At 35.9% G+C, this 18,165-nt stretch overlaps 1 protein-coding gene across 1 annotated transcript; it reads right to left on the bottom strand.

The window, feature by feature from the left end:
- Positions 1-16,989: 16,989 nt before the first annotated feature.
- On the bottom strand, positions 16,990-17,421 carry LOC149012146 (protein FAR1-RELATED SEQUENCE 5-like). Its single transcript, XM_089159164.1, has one exon. The coding sequence runs from the start codon at positions 17,419-17,421 to the stop codon at positions 16,990-16,992; it is 432 nt and encodes a 143-aa protein (XP_089015290.1).
- Between the last annotated feature and the right edge of the window lie 744 nt (positions 17,422-18,165).

Genomic DNA, 18,165 nt, shown 5'->3' with positions numbered 1-18,165 from the left:
ATGATCATCATCATGATCTCAACCCTAGCTGAATTATTTTCTTGAAACCCTAACCCTTGCTTGATTTATGGAAAACTTTGGTGACCTCCCATGCAAGGAAACCTCATGGGTAATATTTATGTTAATCTAAATTTGATCTTTCTATGATTTTCTTGTTGTTATTGGCCAATCATTAATTTCCTTTCATCCTGTGATCTTAACCTTTCCTGGGGAGCCATAAAGGTTGAAACCCTAATGTCTTGGGTTAAATCAAGAACCCATATTTTTACCATGATTTGATGTTTTTACCTTCCCATATGATTCTAATACATCCTAGGAAGTTCCCCTTCGAATTTCGGATCAATCCGACTTCAAACGAGGAAGTTATGGCCAAAGCAGTCTGTACAATTCCGTACTGACTTGCTTGGTCGACTGGGCACTCGACCAAGCACTCAACCAAAGGAGTCAGTAGCTTCGTTTTTCGCCCGATTCGATTAGTTTGGTCGCTGATCTTTTAGGAATCTTTCCTAATGTTGTATCTATGATTGTTAGGAGTTTATTTGCTAAGTTTGGAGTTGCTCTCTTTGATCTTTGGATTATATTCGGGATAATCAAGGTAAGGACAGTTATTTCATAATGATATAGATCGCATACTCTCTGGTTTCTACTTTTTGAAACTATGAGTTTGCTTACTGTTCTTGTACTTTATACTTCTAATGTACTACTGTAAGTATAGTAGCACTTGTTTATGTATACTTTTTCATTATTCAAGCTTATATGTGATGTTTATTACTGCTTGATCGGATTATGCTTTTACATTCTCTTTTGTACGATGAATTGTCGGTTGTGTATGTCATGACTGATATGAGAATGTGTTTGACTATGTATGGTTTGGGATTGGGAAGTGTCTTTTTGACGCTTGTGTCCTTGGACATCGGAGGGAATAGTATGGGATGTTCTCCGAAGATGCCCATCGACGCTTTCCCGAATCATTGGTTGTCATACCTAGGGCTGTCTAGCAGTGTTTGGCTAGGATGTCCCCGTTATATCAGACCCAAATCGGAAGGGTATTGCAACCGAACGACCCGTGGTAGCAGTGTGATTCACGGGCGCTCAAGACCGGTAACCAACCCATGAGAGGACGGGAATCATATTGTGGGGGCCATTTATTGGAGGGTTGCATATGGCTAGATTTGGGCTCATGGGCGCTCAAGACCGGTGAAATGATCCATGAGGGGACGTGAGAGCTTCCCATTTACCATATTTGGATAACCAATAGGGTTGATGAGTCCGTAGTCCGGGACTATTAGGACTCCAGTGGAAAGGATACTGGAAAGGATCGCCCAAGGCAAAGATTGGAGGTATCTGGACTTGAGTTGATGTAACTGAGTAGATGACTTGCATTGGGCTAGGCTTTACCATGACATGCACCAGTACTTAGACCAAATGGTGATGTGAGAGAGAGGTGATTTAATCCCCAGCCATGGATTGTCCCGAGGGACGCCGGACCCACTACTAACAGGAGCCGTACGCGTGACCTACCCAAAGAAGTATGGTGTTACGACTTAAAGCATTTCTGCGAATAGAGACCAGCATACATAGAGTTTAGATGCATACATTCATTATTTGTTTCATACTACATTGCATCTTGTTATGTTCTGATATATGTTATCTATGTTTTTGTGAGTTAACTTGCCTTATTGAATTTCTTTCGAAACTCATTCCTTTTTTTACAATCTTTTGTTAGACTATTCTACAGGTACTGATTACTATGACGGACAGTACGATTAAGCGCAAGCCAATGAAGTGTACTACACGCAATGTGTTGGCGACAATCAAAATTACTCTGATGATCCCTCAAGTGATCAAGTTGCGTACTACGATTAGAGGCAACGTGGAGTTGGAGCATCTCTGTTGGATTGACGAAGTCCATTATTTTGAAGATGTTATCTATATGATAGAAGACTCTTAGTTTTGTTGTCTTTTCTTATTTTTCTTTTGTTTGAGTTGTTATTCCTTTAGACTTATGCTACGTTCCGCTATATCTGTGGAGTGAGTTTTCGCCTCACTCTACTTCTTTTGATATCTTCGGATATCTGGTATCATTTTTCCGCACTCTGATTATATTGTTTATTCATTTATTGATTTTAATCTTTTGTTTATAATATTTAAACCTTGATTATTTCTTGTTTATGATTATATTATTGTATATGTGGGAGGATGATTTCCTAGATACTTGATCTTCGGGGCTGTGGATCACACTCCCGGGTATGCCAGTTAGGGTACTGGCTGAGGGGATGTGACACTGTGAGTTGAACAAATTGACCATTAAGAATAGGTATCCGCTGCCTCGGATTGATGATCTTTTCAATCAGTTAAGAGGTGCAGCAGTGTTCTCGAAGATTGATTTGAGATTCGGATATCATCAGTTGAAGGTGAAAGCTAGTGACATTTGTAAGACAACTTGTAGGACAAATATGGTCATTTTGAGTTTAGAGTCATGCCTTTCGGTTTGACTAATGCTCCTGCAGTGTTTATGGACTTGATGAATCGAGTATTTCATGATGTGTTAGATAAGTTCGTTATTGTCTTTATCGATGATATTTTGACTTACTCAAAGAGAGAAGAAGAGCATCGGAAGGATCTTGGTATTACTTTGCAAAGACTAAGAGAGAAGAAGTTGTATGCCAAGTTTAGTAAGTGTGATTTCTGGCTTCCAAGAGTAGTATTTCTTGGTCATGTCGTTTCAGCCGAAGGTATTCGTGTCGATCTCGACAAGGTTAAGACAGTTGCCGAGTGGGAAAGACCGAAGACGGTGTCAGAAATAAGAAGTTTCTTAGGTTTGGCTGGTTATTATTGGAGATTTATTGAGAACTTTTCTAATTTGGCTGCTCCTATGACTAAGCTAACTAGGAAGGAGGAAAAGTTTGTTTGGTCTGACGCATGTGAGAAGAATTTTCAAGAATTGAAGGATAGATTGACAAGTGCCCCGGTTTTGACAATACCCGATAATTCCGGTGGTCTGACAGTCTATACTGATGCGTCTAAGATTGGTTTGGGTTGTGTTTTAATGCAACATGGGAAGGTGATAGCTTATGCTTCAAGGTGAGCAAGTTGTTGTTGAAGTCAATTTCAGATTTTGATTTGGAAGTTGTTTCGCAAAGTTCAGATGTTGTGCTTTCAGCCATGACAGCAAGATCCACCCTTAGGGATCGAATTGTTGCCTTGCAAGATTCGGATCCGGAATTGAAAGAGAAGATAGAGAAGATTTCTTTAAATTCTGATTTGGACCCTGATTTTAGTATATCTATGGATGGTGCCTTATTGTTTAGAGGAAGACTTTGTGTGCCTATAGTTGAAGAAGTTAAAAAGGAAATTTTGAAGGAAGCACACCAGTCGATCTTTACCGTACATCCAGGAGGTACAAAGAATGTATAAGGATTTGAAAGAACATTTTTTGTGGATTGGATTGAAGGCTGATGTAGAAGATTTTGTAGCGAAGTGCGAGACTTGTCAACGTGTTAAAGCTGTTCGACAACCTCCGTCTGGATTATTGCAGCCGCTACCTTTACCTGGTTGGAAATGGGAGAACATTACTATGGACTTCGTGACTAGCTTGCCTCGAACAAGTAGAGGTAATGACACTGTATGGGTAATTGTGGATAGATTGACCAAATCAGCCCACTTTATTCCTATGAAGATCACTCACACTATGGATAAGTTAGCTAGGCTTTATGTGGACAATGTTGTTCGTCTGCATGGAGTGTCTGTGAGTATTGTGTCTGATCGTGACCCTAGATTTACTTCAAGATTTTGGAATAGTTTGCAGAAAGCTTTGGGAACCCAATTGAATTTGAGTACTGCTCATCACCCACAGTCTGATGGACAGTCTGAGCGGACAATTCAGATTTTGGAAGATATGCTTAGATCTTGTGTTGTTGATATGAGTGGTAATTGGGATGAACATTTAGCTTTGGTTGAGTTTGCCTATAACAATAGTTATCAGTCGACAATAGGCATGGCTCCATTTAAAGCTTTGTATGGAAACACTTGTAGGATGCCTCTGTATTGGACCGAAACTAGAGAAAGGAAAGTGTTAGGCCCAGAAATGATTGAAGCTACAAGTGCGATGGTAGATATGATAAGAGAAAGGATTAAGACCGCTCAGTCAAGACAAAAATCTTATGCTGATAGAAGAAGGTCAGATTTGGAATTTCAAGTTGGCGAGAACGTTTTTCTAAAGGTATCGCCTATGAAGGGTGTAATGAGGTTTAATGTTAAAGGAAAGCTTAGTCCTCGTTACATTGGACCTTATGAGATTCCTAAAAGGATTGGATCAGTTGCTTACCATTTGGCCTTACCTCCGTCACTCGTTGAGACTCATAATGTATTTCATGTTTCGATGCTTCGGAAGTATGTTGAGAACCCGGATCACATACTACAGCAAGAACCAGAAGGACTTTGCGCTGATCTATCTTATAAGGAAGAACTGGCTAAAATATTGGATAGAAAGGACAAGCAGTTAAGGAATTTTTTATGACAATAAAAGCAGCTGATCGATGGGGACTATTGGAATCTTGTATTAATTTAAGCTCTTTAAGTTCTTTGAGATGCATATCAAATTCTTCATCATCTTTAGAATTGTACTTAGGGTTTCCTGTTACAATTCTCATATCTTGGTTTTTTGTTTTTAGCCCAATCATTGGCTTATCTATATGCCAAAATTCTAAAGGATTTTTATCCTGTATAATCTTTGATGTTTCTAATTTTTCTAGAACCTTTTGAATTGTCAGTTCATGAAAATTAGATTCAAATCTTCTAAAATCTCAATAATCTGTTTCAATCTCATAACAAGAATTAAACTCATATTCTTCTTCTAATAATTCTTGTTCTACTCTGAATTCAAAATTTTCATCTTCTTCAATATCTAAGGCTAAGGCAATCTTACAAGAACTTGGGATTTTGCATTTGCAATCAAGAAATGGCTTGTCCACCACGGTTCGCTCGCTACTCTGAAGATTGGAATAGGGAAGAGTTGGGATCATAATACTCTGCCTATTAATCTGGACGTAGTGCTTATTAATCTGTAAAGCACTATTAAAACTTAAGATAAAGTTTAGTCCAATGAGTAAATTATCCCACGGAGTGGGCATTGGACAAACTTTACCCATCTGGAACCACTGACTTTGTCCACAATTAGTTTTGAAACTAATTAACGGATTTTTCAGCATCTTATCTATTGTGTGGGGTATCCCATCTATTCCTCTACTAATAGTAGGGGGTATGTCAACTAAGAACTTAGGGTCATTAAACCATTTAGGGTTCATTGTACTGATTGTACAACATGTATCTATTATTCCAATCAAGGAAATTATCTTATTACCAACTTTAACTTGACATTCCACCTCAATGGATTTTAAATCTTCTTTTGTTTGACAGAGGGGAATTTGTATCTCTTCGGGAATTTGAGATGAGGTGCTTGGTTGATTTGTAGAACCAAAAAACATCCTCTTCTCATAATTTCAGGGCCAATACCATAATTTGGTATAATTATGATTTGGACAATCTTTTCTCCTTCGGAGATAACTATCTCTTTATCACTGTGGTTCATCATACAAATTTTTATGGAATCTGTATAATCTGCATCTAACACACCTCCAAGGATTTGCACACCTTGTGATGCATAATAAGATCTATCTTTGACTATCATTCCGAACTTATTACTAATGGTTTAAGTAAAAAGTGTGTCAATGATAGTTAGCTTTTGAGGTTCAAGGATGCAGTCATATGGGATAAACATGTCATATCCTAAGTTGTATTTTGTAGATTTTCGAGGATGCAAAGCTACCTCAGAAAACCATCTAATATGAAGGTCTGGATCTTCAGCTATTTTAGCATTGATAATTGCTAATTCATCTTGTAATAGTTCTAACTTAGTGGAATCCCTTTTTTCTTGTAATTCTGGGATAGTAATTTTACTTTCTCTTTCCTCAACAAGAATTACCGAATTATCTAAACAAAATACACATCTTTCGTCAAGGCAATTTCTGCATTGGTATCTTAGGTCTAATCCAGGGTATTTTCTACAGCTTGAACAAGCTATGTGGTATCTTCCACCTTTGTGTTTCCAAAGATGTTTATCCTTTTCACACTGGTTTTTAACCATTCTGATATATAAGACTGAGGGATTAACTAATTGGTTAATCAAATCTGGGTATGGTTCATCATCTTCTTCTTGAGTATCTGATATTTCTACTGATACAACACTGTATACTGATTCTTGATCTGACATCTCTTGATCTACTGCAATTAAGCATTCATTGGTATTTTGTACCACCATTGCTCTCTTGATATCTGTATTAACTAACTTGGGACATTCCTTTACCAAATGACTGGTATCTCCACAATTGTAGCATGTCAATCTGGTCTTATAATTCCTATTGGGATTATATCTTCTAGCATGTTTCTGGGGATCTAAGAAAGGCTTTTTTCCTAGTGGATCTTCTTAAATACCAATTTCTTTTTTCTTGGTAATATCTTTTTCTAGGTTTCTCATAATAACCTATCTAAGGTCTTTTAGGGGCTTGGATATATCTAGGTTTTCTCCTAGGTCTATTATCTTGATTTCTTTCACCAAATGCTTGTGTGGTGAAAATATCTTTATAGAATCCGAAATCTATACTTTGGAACTGTCTCTGTATTTGTATAAAAGTACACTCTTCAACTAGTTTTGTAATTATATGTGTGATTCTTATACACACATTATCTTTGGCTGGATCACCATCTACTGGGGTCCAACTATCCTTAATCTTTGTTCCAAGGGGTCCTGGTAGTTTTTTAAATAACTTGTCCATTATCTCCTTAGTAAAAATATTGCCACTTATACTCGTATAATAGTAATATAACTTAAGAAATGGCTTTATATATCTGTAGCTTTGGAGGCTTAATTGTTCTAGGTTAGTTAAAGCCATAGCTTGGACCTTTGTTTGTGCACTATTGGGATCTTGTCCAGTACATTACATATGAATAAAACTTGTAAATTTATAGGGGTTTACTCCTAAACTTACAAGTCCAATGTATGTTTGTGGATATTCTGTTTTAAACCTTTCCCAATTAGCTTTCATGGATTCTCCCAAAAAGGTTTCCAAGTATCTATACATCTCTTCTGCTGTCCAATTACAAGTTTCTTTAAAGAATTCGTTAACGACATTCTGCTTCCAGACATCTATGACACTGTCCCATCTCTGAGGATCATGGTGTCCTAAATTTAGTAATCTTCCTATTCCTGTGATGGAATCTAATCCTAATCTAACTGGAGGCTCTATAGGCATTTCTTTTCCTCGAGGCCTAATTATATCACCTAGTCCAATTTTTTCAATATCGTAATCTAATTTTTCTATCTTCAATCTAGGTCTGTCTCCAAACTTCATATCTGGATTACCTGGTCCATATGGCTGATTAGGGTCATATGGGGCTCCTTGCATGTTCATCCCTACATAATTATCTTTGTCTAATTCTTCGCCAACGTCTTCTAAATCAGAGGGAATCTGATTCATATCTTCATCTTGTCTATCCATCCTAATTCTTATAATGGAATTGGATGATTCAGGGATTGATTATGTGCCATCTTCTTTAGTAGGCTCATCATCTGTTTTTGCTAGAAATTTGGATTCAATTTCAGCAGCTTCTTTATGGATATCGTCTTCAAATATGATTCCACATCTTTTGAGGACATCTTCTGCCATTATCCTCATTCTTTTATCTCCTCTTCTTACAGCTCTTTCTCTAATTTCACAGAGTTTTCTGTTTTCTCTGTCCATCAAAATCTTACTCAAATTCTGACCTGATGCTATTACTATCTTCATCTCTTCTATCTGTAGATGCTCTTTGTTGGGTTTCCAAGTAATTATGGAACCTAAGCAAAGTATTACCTTGTTGAATCTTGGTACAAGGTGTTCTCCGTTGGAGTGATTACCTTATTATCTTTCTGGTGGATGAGTTGTGTGACATCCCATTCTAATCCTGCCAATTTTATTGGATCAATCATGGCTGGTTTTTGTAAAGCTATATGCTTTGATGCTATTCCTTGGATAACATCATCTATCTGGACATTAAACTTAATTGTAGAATTATTAGAGGTTTCACCCATAAATCCTACACAAACCAAAAGGTTACGTCCAACATAATTCTCATAACCTTTTGTCATAATCTTTAGCCGTATTTGTCGGGCATCCTTTATATCTTTCATAAAATCTGGAGCAATATAGAACAATCCTATATTGTTATTCATATCTAGTTCAGTAACAGCTATGATAGATTCTGTGGGATTTTGTCATCCATCATCTGTCAAAGCTACCAAAACTTTAGTATCTAAATTCTTTCTTGTTAGTCCCTTAATGCCTATTACGATGACACCGAGATGTAACAGATTCATCTTTTTGTGTGATCTTAACTTTCCCAAGGTTTTGTCTGATAGGACCTGGATCACCCCTGTATGTCTTCCTGTGACATTCATAGGTTGTTCTTGATAAGCTCTTACTAGGCCAGTGTCCTTAAGGAAACCATTACAGGCATACAACTCTTCTGGTTTTAACAAACTCAATCTATTGTTTCTAAAGCTTTCTATATTTTGATCTATATCTATTATCTCTTCTAGTGCAAGATTTTGACTACTAGAAGGCCTAAATCTTCTGAAGATTCTTCCTATGGTAGACTCAGAACTATTTGAACCAATTGATTCATATCCACCTGATCTGTTTACAGAATTGGATCTTCCAGTAAATGGTCTAATACTCATTTTGAAAAATATGGACCAAATCTGAAAGTCTTATCTTGAGAATACTTAATAAAGTCACCTTTAGGTTTTATAATATTTTCAGTAACTTTCAACCTATTCAAGGATGAATTCAAGTTTTCAATTTCAGCACTTGAAACAGTACTTGGTTGACTAATCTTGGATTCTATCCTATCAAACTTTTCCATGATAATCTTTAACATTTCTAGTTCAATGTTATTTTGAACTATGATAACTGTATCTGGAACTCCTGCTGCTTTGTATTTGGTTATACCTACATTTTCTTCAAGTAGGTCTCCCCAATACAATTCTTTCAATCTTTCTTTAATTCTCATATAGTCTACACCACAAGATAAACTCATATCCCAAATAATTTTTTGGTTAAATTCTCAAGGTTATCTATCTTTGTATCTATTAAAGACATTCTCTTCCTAAACTCTTCTGAATCTTGTTGCCTTTGAAGGCTCATCTTTTGGGCTTCAGCTTCTAATTTTTCTAGATTTGCTAGAGTTTGTCTTTCTATATCTTTAGGTTCTCTTAACCTTAATTGGTGGATCAATTCTCGTATTTCATCTTTGGAGGGAATCTTGGATAAATCAATGTTTAGGATTATTTTTCTATAATCTTCAATCTTATGATTTATGTAATCTAGATTTTTAAGAATCTGAGTATTATCTTTTTCTAAGTCAAGAGTCTGATTTATCTGTTTTAATATTTTATTTTTATCTCCTATGATATCGGCTATTTTATCTATTGTGTTTTGGATCTTACTCCAATTATCTTCTAGACTTATACTCATGCTAATAATTAAATCCATGAGAGAATTAATTATTTCATGGGTATCATCTGAATCTCTCACTTGCAGCCTATGCCTGAAATGAATAGACTAAAAATAACATATGATCCTATATCTGTCTATAGTAGTGATAATCTGCCCTACTTTATCTGAAACTTCCAGACCAAGATAGTCTAATCTTTTTAGATCAGTCATCATTATACCAATTTTCGGTATCTGTAATTTCATTATCATCTCCATAATCTAAGGGATAATAATCCGAATCTTCTTCGCTGAAATAGAAATCTTCACGACTTATTTCATGCCTATAACATATCTCATCGACAATCTCTTCGAATATCTTTAACATAAGGAACTGTTTTAATCATGACAATGATTATGAAAGAAATATAATCAATCATTTCTTCCAAATAATTGTCCTAAACATCTTTCAGGAGTTGGTAAGGTATACTTCCATCTTGCAGATATATATCTTTGCACGTAAGGATCTAAATCAAAATGAATATTTTGATAATTATCTAGACATTTTTCGAAAATAATATCTTTTACTTCATCAGGAAGCATATGTAAATCTGAATCTTTGCTATAAATTATAAATCTAACAAAAGACTTATAAGAAGTTCACGAACCAGGCATTGCATAAGTAATTGTTGATTGACACAAAGTTCGTCTTTCATCGTTGATTGCAGTGAACCAACGGTTAGTCTTTGATTTCTCTTTCATATGCTCAACCAATTGCATCGCTTTTGTTTGACTAGATATATTGTTTATGATATCTATGAGATTGTAGCTTCTAGGTTTTCCTTTAGATCCATATTTTCACTCTTAATGATTCAACTATGAACTCAATGAACAGAACTATAGTGCGCATTTAAAAATTTTAAGATGCAAATAATTCATTTGCATCTTATAATTACAATGTGAAAGATAACTGATTTTCTCTCCAACACAACTTAAGTTTTTTCATGTTAATGCATGTTCTTTCTTTTCCTTTTATTTTTTATTTTTTCCCTCTTCCTCTGTAGAGTTCACCATTGTTGTGGCTTGTTACTTGATAGCAATTTTGGATCTCTTATTGGACTTCACCGCTGCTTGTTCATCCCTTGCACTGGCCATTGGTTGGTCATTATTGAAATTATCATAATTAGTTCATACTACCTAGATGATCACTATAATACACAAATGTCTATCAAACGCAGTTTAAGATTTTTCATTATTGGATTTCTGCATACTTTGCTGCTTATTTTAGGCAGAATTTATTGTGTGCATGAAAAAATTATGCATTTGGTTGCATCTCTGAACTAGTGCTGCTTTCTCCATGTGCTGACATTTTCACCGATTTGAAGGCAAAATTTTCAACCACACAAGTAAGTTTTTAATGCTTGATCATCGTATTTTTTTCCCCTTAAGGCAAAAGTTAGATCTCCTTTGTATTAATCTAAATTCAAGTTTTTTGTCTATCCAACTCGAAAATCTTCAAAACTAGTGTTTTGGCCTTCTGGGGCCTGGACCTGTTTCTTTAATAGGTAGACATGCTACTTCAGACTTACTGAAGCTTTTTGTTCTTACATGTACTAACAATTCAGTATTGGTTTCCTTCTTTCTCTAGGATAGGTGGTGCATTTGATGGTGACAGAAAGATGGATGAGTGGAAACTCCTTTACAGAGCTTATGTGGTTGAATCTTTGTCAAGTGGACAGAAACATTTGGTGGTGCATTCCAAAATTCTTGTTACTATCTAAAGTGGCAGCAAAAGTTTTGGATTACAAGAGTCATTGCTTAAAGGGCTGCTTGATAGCACACCTTCTTGCCAATATGGGAAAAGAATCATCACCTCCAATGTGGCCTCTGTGCCCAGATACGAAGAGTCATTGAATCACACCCCATGAAAGGCACCACTGTTGATGATTCTATGCATTTTGTTGTTAAACCGTGAGTTGATGTACGATCCACACTTTGTTCAGGAAACCTTCTCACTGAATGATTATATTCTTTTGTATCCCGGAAGTTACTATAAATAAATTCTCTTACTGAATACACTCCCTCTTTCCATCCAACTTATTCCATCCAAAAAGAAAAGAAAAGAAAGGAAAAACATAATCATTTCATTTACCACTTTGGTTCGTTGCGTGGAATTTATCGAATACTACAAAAAGCAACTAGGACTTCCTATTGACCTCCAAATGGTAGGTTCCAGTATGAGATCTTGGTGGTGGAATTCTTTTCGTTCACACATATGAGAAACTTGGACCTTTTTTCATCTTCTTGATAAATCTAAATCCAACTAATCTAAACTAACCCTAATCCCAACCAAGCTTTCCTTCCATTTGGAGAACTAATAGTTGGGATTGAGAAGCCGTTAGCTTCGCCTTGTTGTAGCTACTTGAACTTGTATGCCTCATATCGAATGTAAAGCACCTTGCTGGGCCTCCAGATCTGCTCAAAGGAGAACAAAGATATTATGAGAGGACAAATAATACCAATCAGAACAAAAGATAATCAAATTTCTTATTTGGAAAGCTTAATTGAAAACACCTCAATTATTGATCTCAAAAATTATGAAATCCCACAAATTTAACATTTTAGATGTTTGGGGTCAATTGTACATGAGAAAGGTGATGTAGAGGAAGATGTTGTCTAGAGGATGAAAATTGGATGAGCCAAGTGAGAGATGCCTCCTATGTTCTATGTGATCCGCATTTCCTATAAAGCTTAAAGTTCAATATTTAGAAATCTGGGTTATGAATGGCCATGTTGTATGGTGGCAGTTAAAGCACCAAAGTTGTGAATCAAACGTAATTTTTTAACATTTTAAATAGTTGGTTTCAAATTCAGTTTAAATTTAACTTGTCTTCTTTTAACCAAGTTAGTCAAGACGTCGAATGCAATGTCTTTTTTTCAAGAATGCGATGTCTTTTTGTTTCAAATGCACTTTGGAGGAAATTGAAATCATTTGAAAGTAGGTAAAACAGAATGGTTCCTTTTAAAAAGGAACCATTCTATTTTAAATGGGTCATTAAATATGCTAAAACGGAATGGTTCCTTTTTAAATGGAACCACTCCGATTCAACACTGTGATCAGTCTGATGAAACGGAATGGTTCCTTTTTAAATGGAACCACTCCGTTTCAAATGGGTCATGAATATGCTAAAACGAATGGTTACTTTTTAAATGGACCCAATCCGTTTCAACACTGTGATCAGTCTGATGAAATGAAATGGTTGCTTTGTAAATGGAACCACTCCGTTTCAACCTTGTGATCAGTCTAATGAAACGAAATGGTTCCTTTTTAAACGGAACCATTCCCTTTCAAAACTATATGACAATGGTAAAAGGGAATGTTCCTTTTTAAACGAAACCACTCCATTTCAACACTATGATCAATCTGATGAAATGGAATGGTTCCTTTTTAAATAGAACCATTCCCTTTCAACACTCTATGACTATGGTAAAAGGGAATGGTTCCTTTTTAAACGGCACCATTCCGTTTCAAAAGTGTGATCGGTCTAATGAAACGGAATGGTTCCTTTTTAAACGGAACCATTCCGTTTCAACACTGTGATCAGTCTGATGAATCCGTTTCAAGTATCTTCAGGGCGGAACCATTCCGTTTCATCTAGCTTTGTAACAAAATCATTCCGTTTCATCCCTATGATCAATAATCTAATGATGTGTATAGTCTATCATTGTTTTATACCAATTAGTTCCATTATCCATATACAAATTTAAGGGTACTAATAAATGTTTGATATTACGAAGGATCCTTTCAATTATTTGTTTCATCAGTCTTTGACATAGATACAGTACATAACAATAACTATGTAATACCAAACCACTTTACAATAAAGCAAGGAATAAGGCAATTTTTTTTGGAGATAGAGCAACAGACTACAACATCCTTCATTCCAGCTGATATTATACTCGATTACCCACTGACGACCCATGCTGAACTGTGGCTTCCAACAACTCAGTCTCTTACATATAGTCACAAGGTAGTAAGCCAAAGGGGATGAGGCATGTTCACTGAAAGATGAACCACCAATAAATCATCCAAAAGGCTGGTCAACTTATCATCACCCTATGCTTTAATCTAAATGTTCAACAGTACCACCTCAGCATTCCCATATAAGTGAAAGAGGGAAACATGATCTCCACTAGTAATGAACAACAATACAACGCTAGGATCCAAGCATTCCCAGTCACTAGGATATCAGTCGCTATTGGATAAAGTAAGTGAGCCACCCGAACATGTGGAGCTTATCATAAGCCTTTGAATATAACTAAAATCCAAAGTAAGTAAAATGACTCAGTTGTTCTCAGCATGCTCTACCTCCATCCAATTAAAGGAACACTAACAAAGAACTTTAAATCTGCGAATGATGTCAAATCAAGATGATTGTACATAATGTCATTTAAATGTAGATTGACAATTAAGTAAGAAATTATATGAGACATATCATATACAAAAAACTATCCATTGAAATGCTCAGTCAATTTAACCAACCAATCACTGTAATGCTCACTGAAATTTTAAAATGAAGAGTTACATTAATTGTGAAATGGTACATATGTCCCTCATTGTTTTATACAAACTAGTACCACTATCCATATACAAATTGAAGGGGAATAAAAAAAATGTTTCAATATGAAGCTCTTGTATGACCGCAATCTGAAACTTAGAGACTCGTGCTACCTCCTCAGACTTTAAATTCTCGCTCAGCAACACCACCATGATGACAGCAAGCTTTCTATGAAACGGCACGAAAAAGAGACGAGATTAGGGAAATGGATGGATTTGAAAGGTATGAGAGCATCAGTGAATGCTCTCATACATTCTTCATGGATGCCCCTTTGCTTCATATACTTATACCTAACACATTTGATGAGTCCCCAGCTAAAGAATTGATGAAACATAATGAACCTACATTGGTATTCAGATCAACACTTTCATATAAATACTTAAATTTAATAGACCAACCAAATCTACTAGTACGAATACAAAACGAGGCTTCTCCAAATATCCCATATCTTATAACCTCTACTATACTACAAACCCACCTGTCAATAAAAGACACGTAACAAAACTATTTACAAAATCTATAAAGTTTTTAAACAATGCTGAACAAACATATCAAGCGAAAAAGATATTTAGTATATAGCAAAATACATGATTGGAAGTGGAGACACCCAGCTGCAACAGTGCATATTATCTACTCATCCTCAATGTGCCCCCTTGAAGACTGTGACAAGCACACATGCTCAAAACATTGAATACATTCTATTCCAAACCTGAGTGGTGGGCCTTGTAAGCCACCTACTTCCTATATTATCCAACAACAAATATGTAAGAATCACTTTGAAATTAAAATAAATGAGAAATACAAAAAGAGATCCCTACATGCATTTACCTGAGTTGAACAATGATTCAACCAAGATGTACTGAATTTTGGGAGGAAGGTACATGCTGTATAATCCAACAACAAATATGTAAGAATAACTTTGAAATTTAAATAAATGAGCAATACAAAAACAAATCCTTTAATGCATTTACCTTAGTTGAAGAATGATCAGTAGTTACACCAAATTGTACTAAATTTTGGGAGGAAGGTACATGCTGTATAATCCAACAACACATAAGTAAGATTAATGTGTAATGAGGTAAAATAGATGTACAATACAAAAGGAAGAGATTGAACTGCATTTACCTGACTTGACCATGTATTAAAACCCTCAAACATTGATAAATAATCAAACTCTGGCAAGGTTACTTCAATGGAGCCCTGTCCTTCCACTAGCTTGACAGACCTCTTCTTTTTAGTTTTTTCATGCCAGGGCTTCATTCTTTTTCCTGATCCCCTTTTCTGAGACTCTTTTGGTTTTAACTGTAAATTTCGGTAGGCTTCACCATTTTGTTCCGAGGGATGCTCAGTAAGTTGCACAACGTCTACATCTTCGAGATCTTTGACAATCCCATTTAGATGCTTACATAGTATGTTATAACCAACTCCCGTTTCACAAGCTTGGTTAATGATTTTCAAAAATGTCAGAGTAATCAGCCTACTTCGCTATAAGCAACTTAATTGTCCATCAACTTCAAACCCTGCCTCCCCTTCTCTTTGTGTCCCGTCAACTACGTACACTTCTCGGACTGATCTTCTCCATCTCACCAAAAAATATTTTATCGGAATGCACATGAGTTGGAGATAATTGAACACTCTTAAGATATGGACGCAAAGGATCCCAATACTCTCAAATTTCTTACAACTACATGTTAGGCTTTCTTCTACTGTATTACGCAATACTCTTTATGCCTTCCCTGTAAAGGAACCAATCGCATTTGCCTTCAAAATCACTTATTCAACATAAATATTTGAGACATTCTAGCAGTTGATACCGTGACTATCCACCAACTCAAACTCCTTCAAAAATTCTTTGAATATAGTTGGAGTATATAATTGGTACACTTGAATCAACATAGGTTTCAATGAATGTGCACCCCCAAGAACCTCATTTCATGCATCAAATTCTTTTTTCAATTCATTTACACGTTTTGCCTCCACAACATCCTTGAAATGTCTCATAAACCTTACAAGATCAAGTTTGCGTCCAAGACATTGTTTCAAATCAGCATTCAAACTTTCAGCCAACTATGTGCTCCTCACATCTAGTGTGAAACAGTCCTTCATGTAACAACGAGCCCATTTTTTCCTTATTTCATATGTTCTATCTAGCCAACCAGTGTTTACAACCCCATGATTTTCTCTTAAATTCTTCCATGCATATTCAAATTCCTCACTTCTTGTATAATAGTAGATGCATTTGTACAAAATTCTGGAGAATTGTGACTTCTCACTCATCAAATATCCATGGTGTTTCTTTGCATTTTGCCAAAGATGCCAAGTGCACAATGCATGGAGTGTATTAGGTGCAACCTCAGTTAGTGCCCTTGCCATTGCAGCGTCTTGGTCAGTGAAAATTGTCTTTGGCTTCTTTTCACCATCAACTCCAAAGAAAGTTCAAAATAACCATTCAAATGACTCAGTTGTCTCATCATAAAGCAAAGCAGCTCCAAAGATAACCATAGTCCTATGATGATTAATCCCACAAACACAGCCAATGATTTATTTTCTTTGTTTGTGTAGAAAGTAGTATCAAACACAACTACATCACCAAATAGTTGATAATCACATTGCATCTGTGGATCAGACCAAAATATATTTGTTAACTTATCCTCACTGTCCATCTGTATAGAATACAGAAATGCAGGGTTTAAATTTCGTTGATTGTTTAAATAAAGCATCAAGCTCCCGGCATCCCCATATGCCAAATCACGCTGTTGTTTTCTGTTCAAATAGTTTTGCAAATCTTTCTTTGTGAAACCTAGATTTTCATTGCCCCCTGCTTGCAAACCCATCAAATTTTATGTCAATCTTGTCCCCATTCCAGTTCTGTCTGCCATTTCTATTTCTGTGGCTTGGGTAGTTGATATTGCACGCTGGGAGCGCAACAAATGTGCAACTTCTTCAATCTGAAGAACATGGTTGTGTTCATCACAAAATTTATCAACTAGTAATCGTCCATGATTATCTCTTTTTACAATCATCCTTGCTAAACAACCAGTTCTAGTCTCAGGACGTTGTACTTTGACATCCATTTCTTTTTCTCTTCGGTGTCCTTCTTTACTACACACGAAACACCGTTGCACGATGACAGTCTTATATGTCGTGCTCCTGTGCAAATAATTCTTCCGAATGCTGAACCCACTCATACGCCCATACTTATTATAATAGTCATATGCTTCATCAAATGATTTAAATTCCATCCCTATTCGAGGTGCCACATTGTCATCCATGTCTGATAAAAGTTTGAGAGTTCACCACAAGGACACATTTATAAAAGTTAGGTATGAAAAACAGTAAAGATTATTCCTACTGATAAAGATGAAGCCTTAAGGTACATTATGAGATGACAACACTTTAACACAAACTTCCCATTGCATCGAACTCATATGTAATCAAATCGATGAGATAACAGGAACCTTACATCCTATCACACATGGATCTAATGAACTCAATAACCACAACTTATATAGTGCTTCCTCTCTCCCAGCACCTTCTAAAACGACAAACTACATTGAAGCGCTAATCTAGTATTCTCAAGCATCTAAACTAAAAGAAAGACTCCAAAACAATCAAAAGCTAAAAATGATTGAATCTAGCAATTGCATGCAAGGAAATAAAGCCTCAAAGAGATTTCCTTTTGCATGGTAGCTCACCTGCAATATAACCATTCAAGCAAGTTGTAGTAGTAGACAAAATCAATAGAGAAAGAGTAAAATCTCTCTTTAAGATGTACCAAGTAGAGTAGATTGTAGGTTCTGTTGAAGAAGAATTTCCTTCCCACGAAATTGAAAACATAAAAAGCAGTTCCAATAACCATTCTTCAAATTGGGAATATATAAGAAAGTCATAATGGGCATTCTTAGTCTAATAGATGTTTAAACATTCCTACTGATAGTTATTACGATCATACAAAGAATTAAAACCAAACCGATCCTATGTTCACACACGAGATTTAAAATGTAGTTCATAAGGGG

Source organism: Hakea prostrata, chromosome 6, assembly GCF_041222555.1.
Source record: "Hakea prostrata isolate BN-2017 chromosome 6, UWA_Hpros_2, whole genome shotgun sequence".
Lineage (NCBI taxonomy): Eukaryota > Viridiplantae > Streptophyta > Magnoliopsida > Proteales > Proteaceae > Hakea > Hakea prostrata.
The sequence above is the reverse complement of the archived record's forward strand: the minus strand, read 5'-3'. Positions and strand labels throughout refer to the sequence as shown.